Source organism: Electrophorus electricus, chromosome 2 (assembly GCF_013358815.1).
Source record: "Electrophorus electricus isolate fEleEle1 chromosome 2, fEleEle1.pri, whole genome shotgun sequence".
NCBI lineage: Eukaryota > Metazoa > Chordata > Actinopteri > Gymnotiformes > Gymnotidae > Electrophorus > Electrophorus electricus.
The window spans coordinates 22,941,646-22,968,892 of record NC_049536.1 but is presented as its reverse complement, the minus strand read 5'-3'; the positions used below and the strand labels follow the sequence as shown (position 1 = coordinate 22,968,892).

Genomic DNA, 27,247 nt, shown 5'->3' with positions numbered 1-27,247 from the left:
AATACTGCAATAATGTAATACTGTAATAATGTCCATAACACCTCCTAATAAGGATTTAATGTATAGTGCTTCAGCTAGGATTCCCTGCATGGATTCTCATTTGTAATAAACAGTCAATCTCTGTGTGTATCAGTCCTAGTCCTGGCACTGTTGTGAGGGTCATTTCGGAGACTTGCCCACTGGAGAGAAATATGTGGTAATCAATGTCTTTAGAAGATCAACTGGCCAATTCTCCCTTCCAGTGAGAGGTTAACAGCCCACACGTTCTTACCGCTGAAGACAGAATGAAGCCGGGCGCATGGGACTTGTGGCTTGCCTTGTGGCTTTAAAACACATTAGGAGACCGAGAGAGAGAGAGAGTGTGTGTGTGTGTGTGTGTGTGTGTGTGTGTGAGTGAGAGAGAGAGAGAGAGAAAGAGACTGTTGCAGTGCAGGCTATTGAGTTGGAGGTATGATAACCTCAACCTCCACCACACTATCTGCTCTCCCTCCCCCTCTCCCTCTCCTTCCTTATCTCTCTATATCTCTCCCCTCCATCTCACTCTTTCTCTTGCTTCATCTTTCTTTCCTATTGCTTCCTTTTTTGGAATCATTTACATTTTTAGAACTGCAGCTATTTTCTTTTCATGCCTAGACTCCTGCCCTGTTTATATATGTGGTTTTTAAAGTGTCTGTCCAGTCAGTGAGGATGCGGGAACCTCCAGGGGAGTTTCTGTCTTACAAGAGAACTTTGATTCCATGCAGTGATCGTTACTGCATTTTAGTTTTGAACTTTAGCTTTTACATTTTAGATGAGTGAGGGAATGGAGACAAACTGTGCTATCCTAACATGCAAATAATAAATGTTGTTAAGGACTAACCCTCTGTGCATTCTGTTGCCCTTCTGTTCTATAGGACTTCCATGACATCATGTGCTGTCCTTAACCTCCCACTCCAAACCGTCCTTATAGCCGGCTTCTGCCTCGGCACCCACATGCTGCAATTATGTGATCAGATTCCACAAACCAAACCAAAATCTGTGTTCATCTATCACATTTCTGCCAGCTCTCAAGACAACAGAAGCAATGGTGAAAGTTAAAGTTAAAGTACGGCTTTTGGACTACATGTGAACGCCAGCGAACTATGATTATTTAGGGAATTATTTTGCTACAGAAAACAAAATGTATGTGAATTGAGTTGGTCAATGGCTTATAGTCCCCCTTCAGTGCACCACGTGACCTTAGCATGGAGAGCTAATGAGTTTTGACGCTGCAGTAATAGTGGCTGGCCGGAGCTCGCCCCAGAGGTTGCTTCTAAATAGCTTTTTCCACTGTAGTTAGCCAAGCGAGCTTGTTGCCTAACACCCTGTGTAATGCTGGGGGAAACGCTCCTAGCTGCTTGATTGAACATGCCTCACAGTCACTTTGGTTTGCGAGACGATAGCTAGCTGCTGGAAAGCTTCAGTTTAAAAAAAATCTAAAATATTCTGCATTATTTCATGACCTCAGGTGGATCTTTCAGTAAATGGCATTATGATAGTCTCTAACATGACCCTTTCTCTCTCTGTCTCACACTCTCTCACACACACACACACACACACACACACACACACACACACACACACATTCCTGCACTCTCACTCTGGCTCTTTCACACTCCCACTCTCCCTGCCTCATTCTTTCTCTTCCGCCTTGTTCACTACCAGGAGCAGTGAAGCAGGACTAATGTCACTGCTCTGTGCATCGGGTCTCTTACGTCAGACATTCAACTTTGGCAGTTTGGTTGCTCCCAGAACATTAACAGGTAATAAACAGCATTAGTAATTGATGCACATCCCTGTGATATCAGGTGCAAAACCCTGCAGTGTGGCCATTTTAGTCTGCAGCAAAACAGTAGAAGCGTATACTTTAAAACAGAGAATAGTGAAAACTAGGGTGAGTTAACCTTGCATCAGAAAGCACGGCTACATTGTTTGGCTGCCCAAACCTGTACCCCCAGTTAAAGCTCTGATGTAGTAGAGAAGTAAATCTTTAATCATCAGGTTAAGGTTTTAAGCATCACTTCTGTTTACTTAACCAAGTAGATTTTAGATTGAATGAGGAGACATCCAAATGACTGGAGCTTGCTTAGCACGTAGTTTTTGAACATATTCCCCATGGCCTTATACGACAAGTCAGAAGCCCACAGATGTGGTTTTTCAAGTTATACTAGACCTGAGAGATTCTGAATAATATTTTATAGACCAATAAAAACAGTGAGTGTAAACAGAAGTTTCACTGAGCTACACATGTAGCACCCCCAGACCTATAAACCAGGGACCTACACTAAGGTGTGTGTGTATCGGTGGCTGTGTGCCCATACACGTATATGTGTATTTATTCTCCTCAGCTAAAATTCACTGAGTCATCACTGTCCCTGTACCCCCTTCCTCCATAAAAAAGGCCCAATAACCGAATGAGTCAGGTTTGGTTACTTCAGGAATGTTTGAGAGTTAGTTACTCAAAGCGGTGGTCACAGAGGCTGCCATGGATGTCTGGACAATACAGAGGCAGTGAAAAGGCTTGAAACCTTCTGCACCTGCACTGATTCAGTGCCAGGACGTCCGAGCTGCATTCCTAAGTCTCAGCTCTATAGCTGTAACTGACTCACCCACTGGGTCACGCTAGGCTAGGCCCTTAACAAAAGCTCGGTTGTTAACGGGATGAAGACTTCTGGACTTAAGTAACAAGTACAGTATCACCTTTAAATGGGGGCTCCTGGGGCCCCATGGAGGGGTTTTGTGAAGTTCTTAATCACAGATAAATAAATAAATAACAAAAATGAAAATATATGACTACTTTGTCAGTTGGTAGTCATTTAAAAGCTGGAAATAATTGTCCATGCTGCATTTTTAGTGATATAGAAATACTGTACAGAAAAAGTAAAACTAGATCTAATATAATACCTGTATGTGTAGAGGATTAGTGCCATTAATACAAAAGCAAAACACAGACAAATTGTAACTAGACTAATCGCTGTTCGCCCCCAGTAATGTTCAACAAGGCAACATGGTTCTGGTGAGATTATTTAAATTTCTAATCTTCTGATGGTGCCATTGTATGTTAGTCAATGCAAAAACATGTACACAGGGCTGTTTTTAGCTGAAGTCTCTTCTTTACATTTCACTTTTGCTTTGTTTCATATTCATATAATTTCAAAGTCTTCATTGCACATCCTACTGGCCAACAGACCACTTCATTGTTTCGGTTTATCTGCACTGAATTTTGGACCACCCCCCAAAAAAAAAAAAAACAAACAAAAAAAAAAACTTTACTTCAAATGAAAAAGACAAGTTCTTCTGTTGCACATAGCCAGAGTGGGTCTTGGTTCCCCTGTAACTTCCTGTGATTCCTGATGGGATATGGCTGTTAATGCCTTCAACCCCCCCCCCCCCCCCCCCCCCCCCCCCCCCCCCCTCAGCACTGGGCTGCCTAACTGGACAGGAAAGTCTCCACGAAAAGGAAGGAATAAATAAATAAACAATTAAATAAATAAAAACACCACATTTAAATAGAAATAAATACATGGAGTGCCTGAGGTTTCTTAAGTATCCAGATTTTATGAGTGAATGATTAATTCCTCATATTTGGACACTTCTCCCTTTCCGGAGCAACATTTTCGCAGGCTAGACAGCTGGTATCAATTTCTGCACCCGAGCCGCACCGAGCCCCCAGCGCACGAGTGTAGCCTCGTAGCTTATCTCTGCAGTAATTCCCTCGCTTTCTCTCGCGGTTCAGTTATTATTAGCCCTTTTCTTCTCCTCCGTGCATCTAGTCACAACCGCGTCTCTGGGTCGCTGAAGTCGTGTGGGCGTGCGTGCGTGTCACAGCTGCTAATCATCAGGCTAGTCGTGACACCCTCTGGACCATCGCGTGGCTGGTCTCTCTTCAGTTTATTATTTGTTTAAAGGTTGCGCTCCTCGGAGAGTGAGAGCTGTCACCACGCAGCCGTTATTAAACCATAGAGGAATGCTTTCGTTTTTGGCAACAATTGATTAATATTTGGCTGTCAGCTTTAAGAGATTCCTAGAAGACTGGCCTGAGTTGTGTGAAGATCGGCAAAATGAAAAATACAAACACGAATAAAGTCTAAATACTGGATAATCTTCACTCAACATCCTTTCGACGGAGGGACTGGTTTCTGTTTTTGGCTCACGTACTTATCCACACCAGGCACTTAATGTGTACAGTGATCTCACAGATGATGTGCACTGTGGTACATTTACCTGTTAAAGCTCCAAAACCTGCAGTCCCTCTGCACAAAGTACACCACAGCATTAGGAGAAAGCAACATGTCAGGAACACACGCAGGATGTCCACTGACCGGCTACAGTAGGTCCTGCCCAAATGGTGCGCCTCACAAAAGCCCTGCTGTGCAGTGCGGAGGCGTGTGGCGTAGCTGGGATCCAGCTCTCGGTCCCAGCTGTGCCATCCATGTCCAAGGGGGTCACTGGAAAAAACAAATAGGTTGTGTTCTCATTGACGCCCCCTGCCTGTCAGCATGCAGCATGACATAGGGCCTGCTGGCAGGGAACATGGCTTCCGGTCACTTAGGCCAGCACGCAGGGTTTCTTCGCCTACGTCTCTATGCTTACAGTTGTGCACGTGGAGCGGACAGCTGACAGCTCCACACATTTGCCAAGATGCTGGAAGCAGAAGAGGAGGACAGCGGAAGCCCTGACTTTGCCTAGATCAGGCGTGCTTTTGTATGTTCGAATAAAGACCATTTACAAGGACCGGCTGAAGTGGGAAGAAATTACAAATTTATATAATAGTTTAGTAGAATAGTTCAAGAAAGAATTTGGAAATATTTAGCCAAACTTCACACAAAGTATTTTGTAGTGGTGCTGAATGTGGGCAGTACCCGCAGTGACCAGTACGATTTCAGTGATTACTTAAATCTACCTTTATTCTAGGTGCTTTTAAGTAATCAATAAAGCATAAATGAACTTTCTCAACTCTTTTTATATTTTGTTTTCTCCAACTGTCAATGGACGGAGGAAATCTCTCACTGAAGCTCTGCTTTCACTGAAGAATGCTAGATAATGAAAGAGTGTTTAAAAACCCAAGAGTGACAATGGAGGGGATTTGAAACTAAATCCTTGTGGAATTCGTTTTTTCCTGTCAAAATGTTTTTGTGTGAATGGCATGTAAGCAGGTCAGTCCAAGCGTAATACTCCTGTGGTGACTCTTCGCTTTCCATCAGGTTTCTGTGCACACAGACAGGCTGCGTTTTTGTGCTTTACATTGAAACCAAAGATGATATTAATGGCTTTCTTTTGCCAACCACACGACTAGCCCCTGGCTCCAGAGATCAGCTTGTGTGCTCATCTGACACAGTGGAGGAGAGATCTTTTGGCTGCCTCTTCACCACGATCTGCACCCAGAGATAGTGGCAGGGCTGAGCCTAGTCTGTGTCCTGAGTGCAGAATCAGGCCTGGAGGATTGAGAGTAGATTATTACAAAAGAAGATGGCTTTTTTGGGTGGTGGGGGGTAGCAGAAAATTACTGCCTTATGTCGATGCAAAAGGATTAGACTGAGAGCCAAAGAGAGAGAGAGAGAGCAAGAGAGATCAGATTTAGGAGCCTTTACCATTAAAGTAAACACTTTTTTAACCAAAAATGAACAATTCATCCAAGTCTAGAATGAATCCCCTAGCTCTGTTTTATATGATGTAATTCAGTACTGCTGTGCTGGTGCAGGATTTTAAATTGATGGGTGGAAAACTTGGGCCTTGAAAAAACAAAAAGCCTAATTTATCAAGAGCATAAAAGGTGTTCATGACATCCTGGCCAATTACAGCTAAAAAACATCAGAAATCTTTCAGATTTTCAGACTCCGGCCCACACCAGTGTTTCAGACTCCCGTGCTCCTGTCTCGCCTGCAAACACTGCACACAGTCGCTGCATGTAGTCCTGTGAGCACTTTACCAGCTTCTGCACTGTTCGTTTATTTAGAGCGTGTGTACCGCGCAGTACGGCTCCATGTTTTCCGTGGGCCTTTCCGTACAGCTTCACAAGCACAAACAGGTCGTTCTCTCAAAATTGCTTCGCATCCATTATATCACACCAGCTCAAGCAACCATCGTGACTGCAAAATTTTATTCCCATTAGAAATTCAAAGTAGCTGAGGGCATTGCTAACGATGCCAGTGTAGCGTGGCCGGTGCAGAGAGTGGCCTGAGTGCAGGATGCCTGCTGAGACCCACGCCCCTCTGGTATATGCAGATCAGCCGCGTGTCCTCATTAAATAGAACAGAATGGGTTCTGCCCATTCCGGAATAAATCTGTCAGACCGAGAGGGAAATTAAGTTTTATGTTATATTTAATGGCTGCTGGGCAAACTGACTTTAGGATAGACTTCTGAAGTGCTGAAGTGCTGAAGTACAATTTTAATACCTTCTACAGTCTACATTTAACCTGCTGACATCAGATCAAGCTTTGAATGTAAAATTATATATATTTAATAACAAAATATTATTTAAGCTAATTATTTTTATTATTTATATAAACTTTTATTCATATTTATATAGAGTCATAATTAATAATAGTGATACATTTAACTTTGATGTACAGGGCACTCTAACATCCATAGCTTACATCCTTGTCTGTCCAAATCCCAATGTGTACTGGCCTTTTTTTGGTTGACCTAAGACCAGTTTGACTTGCTTTTTTTTTACACTAACAACTACTGGAATGCAAGTAGAGGGACGCTGTTGCTGTATCAATCCCAGTTTCTTTAGTGGAATTGGTCTATTAGTCAGGGCTCTAGCCCTTGCAGGAGTGGGAGTGGCACTTGCTAATGATCCATAAACACAGTGGAACAAATGCAGCACAGTGTAAAACCTCATTTGGACTCCTAAATCATCACCCTTCTGTGTGACAGGCATGCTGACCGTTAGCCAGTGAGCTCCCAAAAAGCAGGAGTGTACTGCCAGTGTCGAGAGCTCTCAGTGCAACCAGCCAATCCCAACACAGGCATGGTGCCAGCCCGTTTGGAGCACTGGGACCCAGTGCCAGCCCCAGCAGCCCTGGCTGGGTACACAGGGGCAGGGACCTGCGGGCACCCTCAGCAAAGTCACAGGTACGTCACAGCTCGGAGCTCACTATTACAAACCTGCAGGAGTTCACATGCAGGCATAACTTGCGTGCAAGTCATGGATGGATAAGGACTCGACTCTCAAGATGTTTGCAAGGGCCGCAACTAATAGAATCGACTAGAATAATGTTCATTTGTAATACTTCCTTTAGGTTTGCTGAAAGACCATGTTGTGCAGCCATTGAAAGGTGATCACCCAGGGTCAAGAGAACCTGTGGTCAAGACCGAACACTGACCTGGGGTGATATGTGAGTAAGTGCAGAGAGTGTATGTCCAACTCTTTGGTTATTATGTTATTCTAATGTCCAAGCAATTGAAGTGAAGAGAGTATTTGCTGCTGGAGCTGCACTTGTTTCTGATGGGTGCAAGCATTGGTCATGTTGATAAGAGACTTTCAGATCCAGCACAGCTCAGTGCTGCTGCATTGACTGACTGGCATGGCCGTCAGTGGTACATAAAACAGAGCACACTGCAAAACTCTTACATTTGTGTGCAAATGTGCATGCATGCATGGGTGATAGAGTGTGTGTGTGTGTGTGTGTGCGCATGCGTGTGTGAGAATTACTCTCCATCTCATATGTCAGATGTGGCTCTTGGCCTGACACACTCAAGGTACAGGTCTTGAGTTTGATGCAGCCAGTAAGGTGAGGTGTCGGTCTCTCTCTCTCTCTCTCTCTCTCTCTCTCTCTCTCTCTCTCACACACACACACACACACACACACACACACACACACACATATACATTTTCCTTCTGTCCCTATCACAGTTCTATTTTTGCAGACAGCCTTCTTTCAGTAGATCACTGCATCATAACAAAGCCCAACATCTGAACCAAGAGGAGTAAAATGAGGCTGCAGGAGAACTGAGGTGTGCTGTGTTGTCAGTGTGAAGCGTGAGCCCTGTGCTTGTTGACATATTTAAGGACAGATGTATAGGAGATGGGGGGTGGGTTGGGGGGGTTCAGGATATGACCCGAGATGGCTTCATGATGAAAGAGCAAGGCTTCAGGGGCTGGGAACAGGATGAATGGTGATAGTATAAGCCAGTTCTTTTTAGAGATAATTCACCAAGACTTTGATTTATTAAGGAGGGCATTATATATGGAACATTCCATTGGCTCAGGAATGAACCGTGGGGGCCGAGCGCTGTGCGTACATCCCCTAACTCAGCAGACCTTTCAGAGTCTCACTCATTAAGGGCTGTGTATTGATGAATGACTCAGAGAGTCTATGTTCAGCAGTAAATCAAGGTTGAAACATGAAAACAGACTTGGCAAAAGGTCACAAATACCACATCAGGACTTTAAAAACCATAATTATTGGATAAATTTTTCAGCCTTGTTTATTTCAGAGTCTGGGAAGGGAATTTGCCTTGCAATTGGTGTGTTAAAAATAATAAATCAATTTATTTAAAATACCTGCACTTTGTGTATTGATTTGGACTAACAAATCAGAAAAGACAAATTTGTACATGCCTGAATTCTGTCTTGCTGTTTGAGTGACAACTACGTTTTCACAGCTCAGGAGAGATTTCGAAAGATAGCCCAAAGCCACCATATAAAAGTTATGTTTTACCTGCCCTAGAAGCTGAGCTGTTATTCACGTAGAAAAGACTCTCTGTGTAAAAATCAGTCAACTATTCACACTCTGAAACAGCAGCAGCAGCAGAGAAAGATTATGATGATGATGATGATGAAGACTCACTCACCACTTCTACATTTAGAATTTTACAAAATCTCCCAATATTAGAAGCTTCGTTTGTCTTAGTTTATTCACTTCACAAAGTAAATTGTATACTTGTGCTATCATTACCTATCAGAAAGACCTAGTAAAAGACAAAGTTAAAAACAGAGAATTTCATTTTAAAAATTAATGATTAAATTGCATGAATTTAGATGCCACCGAACCTTCCTTAAACTCGCGCTGTGCTGTTTGGACAAAAGAAAGTGGATTTAATTTTAGTTTGGATCCTCAGTCGGCGCAATCTGTTTTTCTTTCACTCAAACATGACACATGTGCTAGGAAGAGATGAGAGTGAATCACACGGAATTGCTTCTCGTTACTCGCTACTCAGCCACGCGGAAAGACCGAGGTCTGGACCTGTCGTGCCAGGCCGGGGTGTTCTGCTCACGAAAAGCCCTCGCGCACTGGAAGTCTGCTGCCAGCGCTTAGACGTGATTTATCAAATTCAGAGTCATGTATTTAATGAAACACAGCCTCGAGCCGACTGGGTAGTAGCCTGTGGAGACTTCAGGCGCGTTTGGGAAGCGCCGCGTGGACCACATAGTCTCTACACAGTATACACACCGTCAACCTCATTTAGAAACAACTAGGTTTCAATAGGGCAGCGACTTTTTCTGCAGTTGCAGCATGCCAATCGACGCCAATCGGCCTCGGGCACGTTTCAGGATGGCATGTCAGCTGTCATACGTTGGCAAGGTCATAATCAGGTGTGTGAGTGTGTAAAAAAAAGTGATATTTGTAAAGCATCCTTGAGTTTGAGAAAGGTACTATATAAATGCAACTGATAATAATAATAATAATAATAATAATAATAATAATAATAATAATCTGAGTGTCTAGATCCATCTGAGGACACGTGCTTTCAGCTGTATACTACGGTAAGAATACAGTCAATGTGCAGTCAATGAATGACCTCTCATCCGTGTGCCTAATGCGGGCCAGGAACGAGGGCAATGGAAATGCGGATGATCACAGTAGTTTATGCTCCCAAACGTGCCTTCTCTCTCTCTCTCTCTCTCTCTCTCTCTCTCTCTCTGTGTGTGTGTGTGTGTACATCCATTCCTAATTAGGGTTTGCTTTTGAATCATAATGGAGTTCTTTTGAACTTGGATTTGCATGAGCATGTGCTGGGTAAAAAAAGTCTAATATGTAACTTCACATCCTGCATTGTCATTCTGACAGTAAATGCAATCCATTCTTATGACAGTCTTTCATCTGTAATATTAATCCCCAGTGAGTTATAAAACCTGCTGTAGATACAGTGCCATTAATATAAAAATGAACAGACAGAAGAAAAAAAAAGGAAATACGTTTTCTTTTCTGTATTGCTAACCACACAGAGAATAATGTTGACGTAGTGTGATGGGGACTTCGTGAAGGTTAAATGGGTGCTTTGGCTTTCAGAGATCTGGCTCTTTTTTTGGGTGGTCAGTGCTCACTTTACCTCCTGTTAGACCTGGATTACAGTCCCAGGTTGCGTGGTTGCCTTCAGCCTTGGTTACTCCTAGTTAACAGTGTCTCCATGTTTATAATGGTGCAGATTATTATAGAAACTGTTAATCAGTTTTAACATTTTCCCACCAAGACCCTTCGGAGATTGTTGTAAAATTGCAAGTGGAACACCGTTTGGCAGAGTTGTAAAGGATGTAAAGAGCTGCAATTGATGGCAAACAGGACCCTGCATGGTGTCCTGACACACAGGAATGAATATGGCAACAGATGTGTGTTTGCATGGAATCACAACATATCAGTAACATGCATAATAAGATATTAATGTGAAGCTGACCACATCATTTTGAAAAGTGGCTCAGTGAGATGTTTGTCACGCCTCCATTCAATGCTGACAATCACGTCTGTCATTTTCAACCGGTTTAAAATGGTGTCTTAAGCAACCCCAGGCCTCTCAATCTCTAGGTGACCACATAATCCTAATCCTCATTGTATCATTTTAATTTTAACGCCATGCAATGGCCTTCCAACATCTTTTCACTGTGTTGAGAAGGATAACCCACAGATAAGGACAAGGCCTAGCACCTGTACTAACTGCTACAGAAGTAGATGAAAACAAATATTGTTTTGTCTGTTTTCCTTTCACCTTATGTATGCACATACACTTAAAGAAATGTAAACACACACATATATGGGTATTTATATGTGAAACCGGAAAACTAGTTTAGCAACAGAACACTCTTAAACTCAGTAATGAGGCCATCCAGGTCTGGTTCTCCTCTCTGTTGACAGAGTTAATTTGATGAATAAGAAACTGAATTTTTGAGTAAAAGAACAGGGCAAAGGAAAGTCAAATAACAGCTTTTGGGTATCTTATATTTTAAAACCAGGACATTAGTACAAACCATAATAGCTGGCCCAGAGAAAGAGTTGGACAACTTATGAGTCTCACTCACACATGCAACGATGTAATGCCAAACATTTCTGAAGTTTTCATTTGTTGCAGGCAAAGGATGAATATACATTATTCATCTTCTCCAGAAAGCACTAAATGTTTTGTTGGTGGCTTTTTATAGTTCATTTGTGGGCCATGCTTTTCAGTACACCTTTGAGTTCTGCTGCTAATTATGTCCGTTCTTGTGTTTGGCTATGCGGCAAACCCTGCTCATGTAATAATACACGCTTGAAAGTGTCATGAGAAGTTTCAAAATAACCACTATTAATAAATTAATAGACAGAAAATTGAAGTGTTATCAGTAAATCAAGTACATAAATGATAGATTTAAGTATACATGATCTAATTTATGCTTTGACAAGGAGTCTTTTCTTGCTTTCACTGTTTTTTAAGAGCAATTTGGTTTAGCAAATGTCCAAGGCGTCTGTCTGGATGCAGATTGCAGTGTAAAATAAGCAAACCATTTTGTGTGAAGAGTGTCCAAATAAAAAGGTCGTAAAACTGACACTGACGCGACAGACATGGTAGGTTTCATATGACCCTTAAAGAGTGGATTTAATCCAGACACAGGAATAACACTAGCGCTCTGTGTGTTCTCATCTTAGTTTGTAATGAACACACATCCCAAAAACTCTTTTTCTTTTGTGTTTGTTTTTTTTTGTTGTTGTTGTTTTTTTTAATCTTCTGGATGACTTGTCAATGCATTTATAGATAAATTTGCCATATTACTGCCTTGTATAATAGGTCCATTTTATTTTCTGTGGAGTCAGGGACATTTTCATAGAGATATGTGAAAGGATTCAGAGGAGGACCTGCTAACTGTAGTTTGGGTTGCAATATGCATTATGTTGATGCAACTGAATTATGCCCTCTGGTGGCCATCGAATAGTCCTTACAGACGTTCTCCATTCCTAATGTGTTGTTGTAGGGAACAGAACTTGGATGCAACTAGCCATGTATAGCATGGAGATTTTAAAAATGGCCATGTGTGCCTTCAGGCTGGGGCTGAAATGTCTGTCAGCAGGTTGGTATCTGTGGTGAGTACTGGGCCAGTGCACTTCCAGAGTCTGTGCTGAAGGCTTCTCCCATGAGGAAAGGTAGAAGCAGAAACAGAGACCAGTGATGCAGTGGCATCTTTGCTCTCTGCACCTACATAGGGTGGACCTTACTCTCCACAGAATCTCCCCGCACTTCCCTTTCTTGTGTGGATAGCACATATGGTATTTCATGTAAGGATGGATGTGGATGGTATTCCTTAACTGGACTGAAAATGATGGATTCTTGGATCTACTCTTTAGACTGTGCAGTGCCATGACCCTCCAGGACTGGTTGTGCACTGCATGTGGTGGTCCGTTTATTCAAGGCGTCACCCTGCAGATTACATCCTAGCTCTGGTGACTTATTCCTCTGGGAGAAGGAAGTTGGTGAGCTAGCCGCAGTGGCATGGGTGGAAAGGTTGGCTGCTGTGACCGTGTCCAGTCACTGGAGGCCGACGTAGAGCAGGCCCACATCATGGAGGCAGCCAGCCCTGCGTGTTTCCCATGATCCCTCACAGCACGGAGCCGGCCACAGGCTCCCGTCCATCGGTCTGCAGCCCCATGTCATTCACACGGGGGAAATAATTACTAGGTGAGGTCACACTGCTTCACATGCCTTACTCTGTTGTTTATTTATTGTTTTCTTTTCTTTCTTTTTCTTTTTTCTTCAGACATTGCAGTATTTCGCAATCATTTTTCCACTTTGTCCCAGACTGTGATGTGTGTGTGTGTGTGTGTGTGTGTGTGTGTGTGTGCACGTGTGTGTGCATGTGCGTGCATGTGTGTGTGCATGTGCATGTGTGTCTGTGTGTGTGCATGTGCATGTGCATGTGTGTGTAAGTGTGTGTGTGTGTGTGTGTGTGTACATGTGTGTGTGCATATGTGTGTGTGTTGCCTCTTGCTCCTCTGTCCTCATTTAAACATGCTGTCCATGGCCTGTGTCGTCCCAAAGACGCAGGATGGCTCATAAATGGCAACCAGAGATTAATTAGTGCCTGCTCTTTACACACAAGGCCCCCTCTGTGTGTGTGTGGCCGTGACCTCCCAACCCTATAACTGAAGCATCACAGAGCTATAAAGAGGCAGTCAATCAAGTGTAAAGCCTGCATCGCCATGCCAAAAAGCAGAGGGGAGATCTCTTCAGCAGAGCTGGCCTGCAGTGAAGGAAAGGCCGTAGTCCTCACCCCAGTAAACCACTTTATATCTTTATGTCTCTGTCTTTGATGGAAACAGTCAGATGATAAGCTACTCTAGCCAAAGCTTCGGTCACTCAGTTCACGTTCCCTGAAGAGCATGGTATGACTTGAAATAAAAAGCTGTGTTGATACTGATGTGGGTGGAGACTGTTATATTTGGGAGCTGGTGCAGTGGCCTGTCTGTCAGAAAGGGTCTGATGTTTAGCAGAAGCTTGCCGGACATGACAGCAGATGCCAGAGGGATGCATATGTGGTCCACATCTACCAGCACTGCCACAATTCCAAAACAAGGCTGATAGTTTCAGCACACGATCAGAACGGGACTCGCATGGACGGCTGAAGGGATTCAAGAAGCAGATTTTTGCATGTGCTTGCTGTACTCTACAGTTCTTAAGGTAATGTTTTTTTTGTGTATGGCTCATGGTTTAACTATTTGTATATGTATGTGTGACCTACTTAGCGCATAAACAGCTGGTTGCCAAGGTCTGGGGCAGGATCTCCACCATGCAGCACCGTGCAAGTCTCTGGGAGCAGAAGTGTCCCATGTGCAGGTGACCGTGTCCAGTGGCAATTCGCAGAAATGAGGCATGTATGTGCAAAAAGCGCAGGCATCCCGTCCAGACAGCATGCTGGCCTGTGGCTTGGGCCAGAGGAATGCGTTGCCTATCTGTCAACAGGAGACTTTTCACTCCCTGGCAGCCTCCAGGAATTTCATATCCTGCAGGCTGTGTGGATTTTAGAGCATGTATCTAATGCCACAGCTCCGCTCCCCATGGTTTCGGCAGCAGTACCCATCCCTGGTGTGGAGGGTCGTAACAGAACCTGTAACCCCACCCCCCCAAAAACGGACATCACGCACACCCATATACACAAACCCCATTTACAACACCTCTGTCACCAGTGCAAATGATATGAATGAAGTCACAGGCATAAATCCCCCCCTCCTGCCCCCACTGGCTCTTTCTCTCTCTCTCTCCACCACCCTCTGTTTCTCTCCTTCTCCCTCCCCATCTCTCCCTCTCTCCTCATCTCTCCCTCACCCTTTCTCTCTCTCTCTCTCTCTCACTCTCCCCCTCTGTCTTTTTAATCCCAGACATCACATTTTGCTTTCCTCTTCTGCTGTGCGTCCCCTCCCACTGCTGTTTAGTGCTAATGAATGATGTTCTCTATGTGGGGGCCTGTGAACAGGGCTGAGGCTGGCGGACGCGCCACCTGAGTGATGACTCTGTCTCTGCCAGCGTGTCTCCGGCATGGCTGACCTGGTGCGAACACAGACACCCTCTGTGCTGCCTCTTCTGTTGCCGTGGCAATTAGAAAGGTCCGAGTGGGCAGCACAAGTCCTGCTCTCATGCTGTCAGGACACATTAGGCAGAAGGGAAGGCTCCAGGGACACTAGTTCCCCCGTGGCCAGGTTCTGCTCCGGTCCACATGCTTCACACCAAACACGCCATCCCTATTCCTCGTGAGCTACCACCCCATGACCTCACACAAAAGTTACTCTCAGCTTGGGCCATTTATCATTAGCTGAATGTGTTTAGTGTCACTTAAATGTGGTAGAGCAGGAGCTTTGGGTGCTTCTGACCACAACTCACGCTGATACTCTGTCTGTGCTCGGCTCACGGACTGTGGCCCTCGAACTGCTGAGTGTCGTGTCACAGCAGCTCTTTACTAATATTATCCTGCACAATTATATCAATTACCATTCTGCATATCGTTATTATCCCACACACCAAGAGAGCCATTGTGTTGATTTCTTCTCGATTTTTCCATTTATTGCATACCTGTTAGTAGATACACTGCATACCTGTTAGCAGTGGGCGGAATTCGTGGCTGGAATTCCTGGCAATGGTCTAGAATTTCATTCCCAGCTGGAATGAGAAACATGTGTCATGTTTGGACTGTTCTTTGGGTTGAGAGGACACAGCCCTTTCCAGGACTGCGCAGGAATACTGAATACCACACAGGAGAGCACAGAGGGAAGTGTTTAACACCTTACCAACCGAACGCAGACGCTTCAATGAAGGTAGTGGCGCTTCTTGCTGGTCATTCTGACTGGGGGGCGGCTGGGCACGGAGTTCTTGCACAGAGCTTAGGTGAGGCCCCCGCGCCTGCGTGACCCCGACGAGGATGCCGTCACCCTGCGGCACGGGAATTTTGGACAGGAACTCGAGTGTAAACTGCCAAGGGCTTGCCAATGCCCACATAGGCCAGGGCTGTGGTTAACAAAGCCCTGTGTGCACCTGCGGTACAGCTAAGGGCGCAAAACACAGACATATGTGACAGCCAGTGCTCCTTCCAGGCCAACGTTTGTCTCCCTTTGAATAATCCGTAGTGTGTTGAAGTAATCAAGCCTCTTAGGCGAAGCACACCTATAATGGGCAGTGGTAGCTTGACTAACTCGACTAGTAATCATGAGGTTGCTGGTTCAAGCCCCACTGCTGTCAAGTTGCCGTGTTCAGCCCCTGGGCAAGACCCTTAACCCTCAATTGCTCAAGTTGTCATAATTGTAAGTTGCTTTGGATGAAAGTGTCAGCTAAAAGCAGTAAATGTAAATAATGCTTGTCATTTATCCTTATTAGCAATGCAGTTACCTCATTCCTTAGTTAACATAGATTGCATGGAAAATGAACAAGTCATCCTGGCAAATGGTTGACCTGCAGGCTGAATTAGGCCTACAGTGGTACATTGTGATTTGGGAACTTAATGTTGCATAGATGCTCTGTGTCATTGTGTGCTGAAGTCATGATTATGCTAATGTGCATTCATGGGATATGACATAAAGTCCTAACCCTTGCACATGCTTGCAGCCATAATGTTGGCATGTGCAAATGCACACACACACACAGTGTCAATCATTGGTAAGTAGTCATGTTAAAGGTTTAAGTTAATATAAAAAAACAAGGAAAAGAGTGCACTAGCTAAGCCCACAATAAAAACTTACAGTGTGTTTCAAACTGCAAGGGAAGGTGAGACAGAGATTCAGTACCCCTCCCCCACCTCACTCTTTTGGTTTAAGGGAATTAGGTGTCATGTGACTTGCTGTGTACCGTGGCCACTTGTCTTGAATGGTGAAATAGTACTGTATATCCTTTAGATTTTAAACAATGTTATTTTGTCTACATTTAATGCATTTGGACTAAAGGTTCAAACAGTGTTATAGTGTGCATATAGACAAATTTTAAAAAGTAGATACATTTTACTAAGATCTTTTTTCTTAAGGGGAGGATAGAATTACATTAGATTAACACAGCTAATGGGTCTAACCAGCTTTTTGTTGTAATAAACAAGGATACCACTAGAGGGGGTTATTGTACTTGTTTCTGACACTGTCATACATAAGTGATAAAGATCACTGCCAATGCATGTCACCTGCATATACCCTAAATGTTCTGTAAGCCTTAGATAATTCAGTCAGCTATAGATGTGCATGATAGGGTAGGGTTGTGAAAATCATTCTAGACAAACCAAAACTCACATACCAAACTGCCGTCATATCTACGTACACTGAGGCCTTAGTTTCGACACAATACTGTCCATCTTATCTGAACTGAACTTATGTGTAACGGAAAGGTTTCTTTTTGTTGTATATTCATCAGTGTGTATATATGTGTTAATGTACATAGAATATGTGTGTATGGATTATTGTGCTAATTGTTGCTGGACTGCGCATTACAGTGATTTTTACTTCTAAAATATATCACAGTGTTTGCCTAAAGATCATTATTCCGTTACAAAATATTAACTTAAATATGTATTTCTTATAGTGAATAAGAAATGACATCTGAGTGGCAAAATTACATCTGATTAATTGAATGACAAGTTGAATGGGCTCTGAGCAAAGCACATTTCAGCACAGTGCAGGCTCTCGACATTGCGTTTGCAACAGAGTGATTCAGAGCTGACTCACATTCTCAACTGTTTTCATCTCTTGCTTGTGCAAGAAAGTCAGGGAGCTCCTACAGGCCAAGCTAGTTGAAAACCAAGCAGGGCAAAGTGATTAACAGTGAGATTCATTTTTGTGAGCGTTCATAAACTTTCCCTCATGGTTTCTTTTTCTCTGTTGAATGCACCCTGGTGACTTCAAGCTAAAGGCCATTACACAAATTCAAGATCAAGTCATCTTAACCAGGTTCATTATTCACTTTTAGCCCCAGTTCAAGATCTTGAACACAGAGTTTATTTTGGTGCACCATCATGTGTTTTATGTAAAGACACACTACACATCTTAAAGAACTAGCACATTTTAAAAACAAAGAGTATCTCACAATTAACGTAATATTTTCTTCCAAAGAATTTCTTGTGTTTGTCATAAGGGCTTGAACACGAGATGATTGCATCCCTAACAATCCCACTAAATCATATGTACATTTTCCATCATGAAAATCAAACATGCTTTTCATTTAGGCCGTTAATCAGATTATAGACGTCATCACATGGCTGTTCTGGACAAAGATCTGAAGGCTTGTTTACTCTCTCACACATCACGAGATCATTTGTGAAGAAAAGCAGTGCCGATCAAGGTCCTGACCTGAAAACGTCCGGCCAATTATAAAGGTTGTTGAAAAGGATCAATTGTAGATGAAATCACCTTAAAAACCACATAGCCTACATCCGGCATAACAGAAGCGTGACATGACAGCAGTCATTCCTCTGTCACACAGTGACCCAGTACTGGCACGGCAGTGCAAGGCGTTCATGTGGGGTTCGTGGGCCTCGCAGAGTGGCTGAGGCTGTCCGTGCTGAATGCCAACACTCGCCCCAGGGGTTCGTCCCGCCAGGGGACAGCTCCCACACCTCTGCTTATCGGCCCCGCTGGTCCGTTCATTGTGAGATAAGAGCCCCTGTCCAGTTTCCTCCAACTCAGCGCTTCCACTGTTTTCTCCAGCTCTCCTAAAGAGGAGTGTGCTCATGGTAGGATTAGATAATAGTGTCATAACATGGGTAACCAGTCTGCAGCAGGTCCCTATATATTTGAGATTAAAATAGCACACATTGTTTGCAGGCCTATTTGCAGTACAGCAGAGGTCAAAGAATATATATTAATCACTGTAGATATTACACTTAAAGCCTATAGGCTGGACTGTGCAGGTGACAGGCACTTGGCATCCAGAACTGTTCTTCTTTAGACAATTTTTTCACATGAGATGGACCTGTGACATTTCTGCATCTGCAAGTGCAAACTGCACTAAATTTCAACACTTTAACTGCCTAATTTAAAAAAAAAACTGCATCTCTAACCTGTTCTGTAGCCTATGTTAGTGTTATGAAAAATAAAGCCACCTACATGAAACTGTCTTACCCACAAGTCCAGTCAAGCTCTGGTCACCGAACTAGTTATTTCACACATGCACTTCCCAAGGGGAGGAGACAAAGGACTGCAATTTTACAGGCGTCACAGTCTCACAGAGTATGGCGGCTTCCACTGCTACAGTGCGCAGAATACCAAACTTAATGCCATGTTTGGAAATGGAACATTATATGGGCTGTTTGTAGTAAAGCTGAACATGATCGCTCACTTGGAGCTTGGCACCAGTGAACCAGTAAGGAGTGCCATGGGCTTCAGTCTGTGGTTGTATGTATGGTTGGATCAGAGCACTGACTGCTTGTGCAGACTGTATACACACACACACACACACACACACACACACACACACGTGCCAAAGACACATTCAGAGTCAACTGTAAAGTGGCATGCCACACAATTATTATGATATGTTAATAATCAGAAATCTTTATAATGTAGTGTGTAGATCCATAAGTCCTTAGCCTTACTCAGCTAAGGGTTAATATGTCTAGATCTTCTCGAGTGTATTAACAAACACAAACACAAACACATACACATATACTTATGACCAAAACATCCCATTTCTTTAGAAACCTTGAACTACACTGAACAGCTTTAACTACACTATACTACAGTCATTCCCTGGAATCTCCCCCTTCTCCCTCTCTCTTGCTCTCATGGGGCAAATATAAACACAACACAACTTTTATATGTGTGTATATGTGTGTGTGTGTGTGTGTGTGTGTGTGTGTGTGTGTGTGTGTGTGTGTGTGTCTATGTATATATATATCTATATATATATATATATATATATATATATATATATATATATATATATATATATATATATATATATGCTCTCTTTAGTTGTGTTTTATATTTGCTCTGTGAGCCTGTCCCTCCTTCTCTGTGTGTGTGTGTGTGTGTGTGTGTGTGTGTGTGTGTGTGTGTGTGTGTGTGTGTGTGTGTGTGTGTGTGTGTGTGTGTAAGCTCAGTGTGCTAGCACTCCTGCAGGTGTAATCTGCAGCTTGGAGAGCCGAGCGTTGCTTCCGCTGAACTATTTCTGTCCCACACATGCCTTCAACCTGATAACATAGCACATGTCTCATCCCTGCCACACGCTCCTTTAGCCTCTTATCCACAGGCACTGTGTGTGTGTGTGTGTGTGTGTGTGTGTGTGTGTGTGTGTGTGTGTGTGTGTGTATGTATGTGTGTGTGTATGTGTGTGCAGTTACCATGTCTCACAAGTGTCTATTTTAGCATTCTGATGTGATTGTGCAGATTTGGATTTTTAACGGCAATGTAAGGTTCATATGAGGCCACATGTCCTTCTACATCTGGACAGCTTGAAATCCATTTTAGCTGATGATCTGATACAAACTGCTAAGCTGAAGAGTGAAGGTGAAGCATTTCTGTCCTGGGTCTTCACCCCCGGGCTCGTTATATGACAAAATGCCTCATCTCTGCATTTTCCACATTACTTTATGGAGGATAAACTATGAAAGGCCATGAGGAAAGCAGCCATAAAGTAGTGTGGATGGAAGACTCAGGCAGAGGAGTGTAGCCTAAGGAACACTGGAATGGACACTCTCACAAGTAACAATACTGTCTCTCTCACCTATTTGTCAGTGACTGTCAAGTAGCTTAACTCTTTTTCCTCCTCCTCCTCTCTCTCTCTCTCTCTCTCTCTCTCATATAAAGCTTGAAGTCCCTTTCTTCTCTATGGTAAGAAAAATACTTTTTTGCAAAGTTTGATCAGAAAGGTGATACGTTTATGCTTCTCTGCCTATCAACCAGGTTCATTGTTTTTCTGTCCTTATGGTTTGTCGCAAAGTAGTTAATAAATAATCATAGTAAATGTAACAATGTTGGTCCTTTGGGCAGGATGCAGTGTGGTAGCTCTTAGAAATAAAGAGTTCAATCAAGTGTAAATAAAGCCCAGTCTCCACAGAGGAGACATTCTGTTATGGCGTACATGTCCCCGTGGTGAAATAAGGGAATGCAACTGAAGGCCACAGTGTTTTCTGAGCCATTGTGGTTGTCCTGTGGTTTGATATGGAACAGACTACCATGGAGACAACTCATACTGTAAGAGCGATAGATAGATAGATAGATAGATAGATAGATAGATAGATAGATAGATAGATAGATAGATAGATAGATAGATAGATAGATAGATAGATAGATAGATAGATAGATAGATAGATAGATAGATAGATAGATAGATAGATGGGGAGAGAGCAAAAAAGAGAGAAAGAGAACACAGATTAGGAAGCAGGGCATTCTGAAACAGTAGTAGTTGGTATTGGTTTGGGTCTTATGTTCTTATTAAAGAATCAGAATAAAAGTTGTATGGTAATAATGAACAAAGTGAAGTGCAGGGTGGCCTGACCCACATTCATTCCCTGACTAAGTTACTAGTAATGCCTTCTGTCACCATTGATCTCTTTATTTCAGAAGTTTCAGAAATGTTACTTGTCCAATGATTCACTTAAACCATGAAACCTAGCAAAAGATCTTTAATCATCAACAACAACAGTAATAATAATAATAATAATAATAATAATAATAATAATAATTAACAATAGTGACTGTTATTGTAGGTCAAGAATATCTGATGGCTGTAATAATGGATGAGTCATTTTTAATTATATACATACATAGAACAACTAGACTCAATAAAAACTATAGTTGAACATCCATTATAGGATGTATATTAATTTAATATTTTAAAGAGTTGAACATCTATATCAGAGGAAGCATTTAGTTACTCAAGTGTACCTAAGCCAAAGTTTGTGCTATATGTTCCAAAATTAAACAAGCAGTCATACTACAAAGGAGATTTGTATAAACTGTTTAACTTTTTCTGTTTATCCCATCATGCGTCACTCGTGAAAATATGGGGAGAAAGTGCTTTTTGTTCTGCAGCAACCGTGGACTGGACAAAAACTATCATTGTGTTTCTGTACTCTGTGTGTGTGTGTGTGTGTGTGTGTGTGTGTGTGTGTGTGTGTGTGTGTGTGTGTGTGTGTGTGTGTGTGTGTATGGGTGATTGTGTATTCTCCTGTGCTGTGATCCTTCTTGCTGCCGCCAGGCCAAACCAGAACCTCTCACATGGATGGAGTCATGAGTCACATGGGCTGGGCATGTGCTTTGCTGCACTGGTTCTCAGTGCTCAGCACACACACTACATTCCACTTTACTTTCCATGTCCATTCCAAGGACAGGATGAGAGAGGGAAAGAGAATGATGATGACAGTCATGATGATGATGATTGGAAATGAAACAGAGAATATGACTTGGGGGAGAACAGATGAGAGGAGGTGAGAAAGGTCAGAGCTAAATCAGGAGACAAATGGAGAGAGAGAGAGAGAGAGAGAGAGAGAGAGAGAGAGAGAGAGAGAGAGAGAGAGAGAGAGAGAGAGAGAGAGAGAGAGAGAGAGAGAGAGAGAGAGAGAGAGAGAGAGAGAGAAAAACAGATATTTACCATCTGTAGGAGAGATCTGAACATTAGGCAAAGTGAGGGAGACAGAGAAGAAAGAATGGCAGATAGATTGTGAGTGCTTTGTTGCTGCAATTAACAATGCCAAGTAGCTCTATTACCTCTACTCTCCATTCCTCCATAAATTTCAAATATGATGGCACCCAAAATGGCATAACAAACTGCCCTACACACCGTCGAACTGGAACCTTGTGATCAGCCCAGCTGCAGCCAGGGGGCGCTGGCTTCTCCACTGACTGTTCCTGAGTCACACAGCCATGTCTCTGTTTCAAAGCCTCCCATTTCTAGCCTGAGGGATCCAGAGGTGGAGTGTCAGAAGGCCGCACCCTTACCTCCTTCAGCCTACAGGGCTGATGACGCACGCACGCATGCGCACTCACACACACACACACACACACACACACACACACACACACACACACACCATGCACTGTGTCCCACAGCCTGCGTACCTCATCGGCTTCAGTTTCATTCAAGCAGTTGCCATGGAGAGACAAGACATCAAAGGCTATATTTGAACCTCACATCTAGTCATGCGCTGAGAGCAGTGCTGTGAGAGAGTACACTGAGATCAATGCTGTTCGGACAAGCATTCTAAGCTCATGTTTTGCTAAGAGCCTTAAGATGCCAAAGTAACAAATCAAGAGTCAATGTTGTACTCATCCATGGTCTTGAGAGGGAGTCAGGAGGTCAGTAAGGGTTGACCCCAGGTGAGTCAGCGGGGTCAGGTACCCGTGGGCGGTACATAGTGTCCCATGTGAGCTCAGCTGCGCGCTGCTTTGTCACCACTGAGCTTTGCCAGTTGTACACCTGGCTGTCGGGGCGCAGCTCTCTGCAGGGTGACCTTGCGTCTGGGATCCCGTGATGTGGCCGTGGAAAGATGGGCCACAGGCAACGCCCGCACGTGGATGGTTAATCAGGCTCGGCCTGGTTTCTGGGAAACGGAGCAGCCAGCCAGCGATGTCAGTCATGCATGCACTTTAGCCGGAGAGCGGATCGTATGATGCCGCAGGGCTGAATATGGTACCTTCTGCTCGCCTCTGTGTTGTTAAAGATACAGTGGGTGAGCGTGAGCCAGAAGGCCAACTCAGGGCAATATATTCATGATACATTAATGCTTCATTTCTAGTGCTGGAACAATGAAAATTAATTATTTAATTACATAGTCAGATCATTGCATGTAAAATTTTCATCTATACTAAAATTTTGTTAATGTCCAAGAGGCTGAAAGTAAAGCAGTTCTTGTAATCATGATTTATAAAATATTTCTATAAAGCTATCAGAACTATGTATTTCTGAAACAAATGATTTCTGTAAGAGATCTCTGTCATATAAGTACACAATCTGCTCAAGTCTTCCCAAATATAAAGACAACCAAATATTAAAACTCTTCGTTAAATCTCTGGTCACTACCTGCAAGTTACAGGCAAACACAAGTTATATGCAGTACATGTCTAAGTGAGTCAGTGCACCTGTGAAAAGCCATTTTGTATTCTGTCTGTGTCACCTGCTGTGTGATGCAACCCCCCCACCCCCCAGTCAATGCTGCAGAGAAGCAGAACGATGTTGATTTGGCCCAGACACGAATAATCAAGTCCTAAAGCTCGATTACAGGCCGAAAATAGCAGCAGCGTACTTTAACGAGATTTCGGCCTGCAATGAACACCAGAGTGGTCCTACACAATCTCAGAGCCTCATAACCCACCATTACATAGACATGCTCTGTTCACCGAGTGCAGCGAATGCAGACAGACTGAAGTAAAGAGCCGTACACACGCAGAAGTGAAAGCAGACAGACGAAACTAAAGACACACGCACTGAATACAGACTCAGACTCGGAATGAGTGTGGCCTCGGTACATATCTTTTTTTAATTACCATTTCTCAGTACATAAAACATGTCAGATTTAGTCTTTCTTTTCTTTGCTCAAAGGATTATAAAGGAAAGCGTTTATAGCAGCTCTGACAACACAGGCTAACGGATTGGGTGCTCTGAAGGGCATTTGTATCCAATTCCTGCGTAAACGGACTTTTGGTCTTATAATCACGAAACTATATTCATAGTTCTGTTTCAATGTATGTGATTAAAACACTAATCTATAATATTTATATCACTGAATATGAACATGAATGTATAATGTCAATGTATAATGTCGGGTTTTATGAACATATGACTATGTTTGGCAACTTGAGTTTTACATTTTAAATCAGTGGTATTTCTACCTGATGACTGTAATTTTATTCATTAATCTGATGATTTTTTTAATAAATTATCCAAAATGGGTGTGGTTTGAAAGCTGCTGTCCAATGGCACAGCACTCATATGTTAAACTGGGTGGGGTAACACAGGAATGAGGCGGGGTTAAAGCCGGAAGTATTGCAAGACTGGCTACTCGGTCACGCGTATAGTTAGCATGTACAACCTGCCCACCGCTAGGAAACGGTGGAAAATGTTTTTTTGAGCAGTATGACAAATGTGTGACAACGACAGAGCAAGTATGCGAAGCGTAAACTGATATTATACCGAAAATCGATCATGGCACGTATGTCTTCTCTGTAACTGACTTGCCCGTAGCAGTCTACTGAATGTGATGCACCGTGTCATCAAGCAACCAGAACACGAACGCTAAGTGTCGTTTTCAGTGTCACTGTACTTATACCAAGATATCGGCAGTATTTCAACGCTGGATATAAGGTAACGTGTCTAGACTTTCACCTGAAGGCATTCAGTTAGCCTTCGGAGTGCTCTTGAATGGCTGAAACACTTCAGTGTGATCGCGATACTAGGCTATAGAATACAACAACCAGCTGACATCGAAGGGGAAACTACCCCTATCTCACATAGAAGGGAGGCGTCATCCGCATTTTCCTGTATTTAAATGGTCCGGACCGAGGAGGTCATTGGTGAAAAAAAGAAGGAAAATTGGTAGGTCGATTGCATTTTCTCGAAAAGATTTTGAGATCACGCCACGAGCAAGTGCGTAATTCCTTTTTTATGATCAGACATTGTGGTGTTTGATAAGATGGCCCGTCGTGACGCTTTAGCGTAATATCAGCATTTAGACTTAATTACGCACTCGTTTACCCGAAAAATGCTGTCGATGAGATTTCGGCGAACCGGTTAACTCCCTTTAGCTATCGTCTCTAAGGTTGTCGATTAGGCTTCAGATTCTGAAATGCATTGAGCGTTTGTGTGAAATGCTTACATCAGGGAACATAGAAGATGGTTTCTACAAGCAAAGGCTTTTTAAAAGATGGTTTTGTATTTGTGGTCAGATAGTCATAGATAACTGAAATAGGTGGATGAAAGGTTTAACGATGAATTAATAGATTAATGATTAATTGATTCGGTCTGTGATGGTTGAATTTTTTTTTCTTCCTCTACCTCAAGGTATTCAAGGAAATTGAGAGAATTAACAGCAAGTGAAAAGATTAGGCTACCTAAATGGGGGATTACAGCTTTGGAGTCCTTGTTAAAAACAACGCCTCTAACAAATCCGTTTTCCCCGTAAGAATTCACCCACACCTTCAGCATCCGGTACATCAGCAGACAGCTCCTCAGAGTCCCCCTGCTTTCATTAATAGCAACACTCCAAGCAGCGGTGGAAATGCAGGTTCTGCTTGGCTTTTCCCCACCGTAACAACTCACTCTAACATGCAAGATGAGATTCTGGACCCTGAGAAAGCCAAGGCCCAGCTACAGCACCAGGACAACCAAGAAGAACAGGACAAGCAGCCTGTCTCCCCGCAAGGCCACCAGGAACCCGCAGGCATCATATCCGATCTGGAGAACCCCGCGCCAGAGGAGACTCAGCTGGAGAAGGGTGCCCTGGAGAACGGTGGTGGAAAGGAAGGCCTGCGTCTAGACTCTCCCGTGCTGTCAGGGTTTGACTATCAAGAGACTGCAGGCATCGGGCCTCTGGTGCAGTCCAGCAGCTCGTCGTCCTCCTCTCTGCCAGGCTTCAGCAGCTGGTCCTCAGCTCTTCCATCCAACCCCTCCAGCATGATGGAAGAGGTGGGCTTCTTCAGCCAAGCTGCTGCTACTACGACTACCAACGCTCCGCCACCCCTGCTGTTTCAGAACTTCTCCCATCACAACACCCCGGCATTCGGAGGTGGCTTTTCCCACCAGGTCGGGCCGCTGTCCCAGCATGCCCCTGCTCCTGCACCTCACCCCCACTTTCAGCACCCCCACAGCCAGCACCAACAACACCGCAGGTCCCCTGCAAGCCCGAACCCTCCACCCTTTAACCACCGCAATGCTGCTTTTAACCAGCTGCCTCATTTAGGGAATAATTTAAATAAGCCTCCTTCACCGTGGGGCAACTATCAGAGCCCGGGTTCCACCCCTACCTCCAGCTCTTGGAGCCCGGGTGGAGGTTATGGAGGCTGGGGTTGCTCTCAAGGCCGGGGAGAGTACAGACGGGGCCTAAATGGGGGTGTAACTCCCCTCAACTCTATCTCGCCATTGAAGAAATCCTTCCCAAACAACCAGACTCCATCGCAGAAGTATTCCCGCAACAACTCCAGCTTCAACCCCAAACCTTGGATGGAGGATAACCTCAACCGTAATGATGGCATCTTCCCTTTTCAGGTAAGAGGCCAAAATCCCCTTGTCTTCATCTGTGCTTGATGGGGAGAGAAATGGTTAGTATTGTGTTGGGGGGGCTGGGTGCAACGGTTAGCCACTTATACTCTTTGGCCAGGCCTGACTGGTAGGCATGGCCGTCATGTAGTTTAATGGATGTGTTAGATCAAAGCCCAGATGTGAAATGTCCCCCTGCCATTACACTTCTTAAAGGTTAGCATGTGGCTGCTATAAAAAGATACACAGGAGTGAGTCAAAAACAGTGGATCAGGCCTGTAAGTCACACAGCTAAAGAAAAATGGGAACATGAACGAATGTCTGGTTCCATTAACGGCTCAGGAGAGCATGATTATCTGTAATTCCAGACTTCAGGAAGGGAAA

The 27,247-nt window shown here is 43.6% G+C and overlaps 1 protein-coding gene across 5 annotated transcripts in view; it reads left to right on the top strand.

Annotated features, from left to right (window-relative positions):
* cpeb4a (cytoplasmic polyadenylation element binding protein 4a) overlaps positions 1-27,247 on the top strand; it is a 44,901-nt gene that overhangs the window by 7,986 nt on the left and 9,668 nt on the right. For 2 of the 5 annotated variants that reach the window (XM_027017089.2, XM_027017085.2), the window contains exons 1-2: positions 24,677-24,973; positions 25,670-26,872. In XM_027017089.2, the coding sequence (XP_026872890.2) occupies positions 25,724-26,872 (1,149 nt within the window). In that variant the 5' untranslated portion in view covers positions 24,677-24,973; positions 25,670-25,723. The other 3 variants (XM_027017086.2, XM_027017088.2, XM_027017087.2) reach the window with 3 other exon arrangements.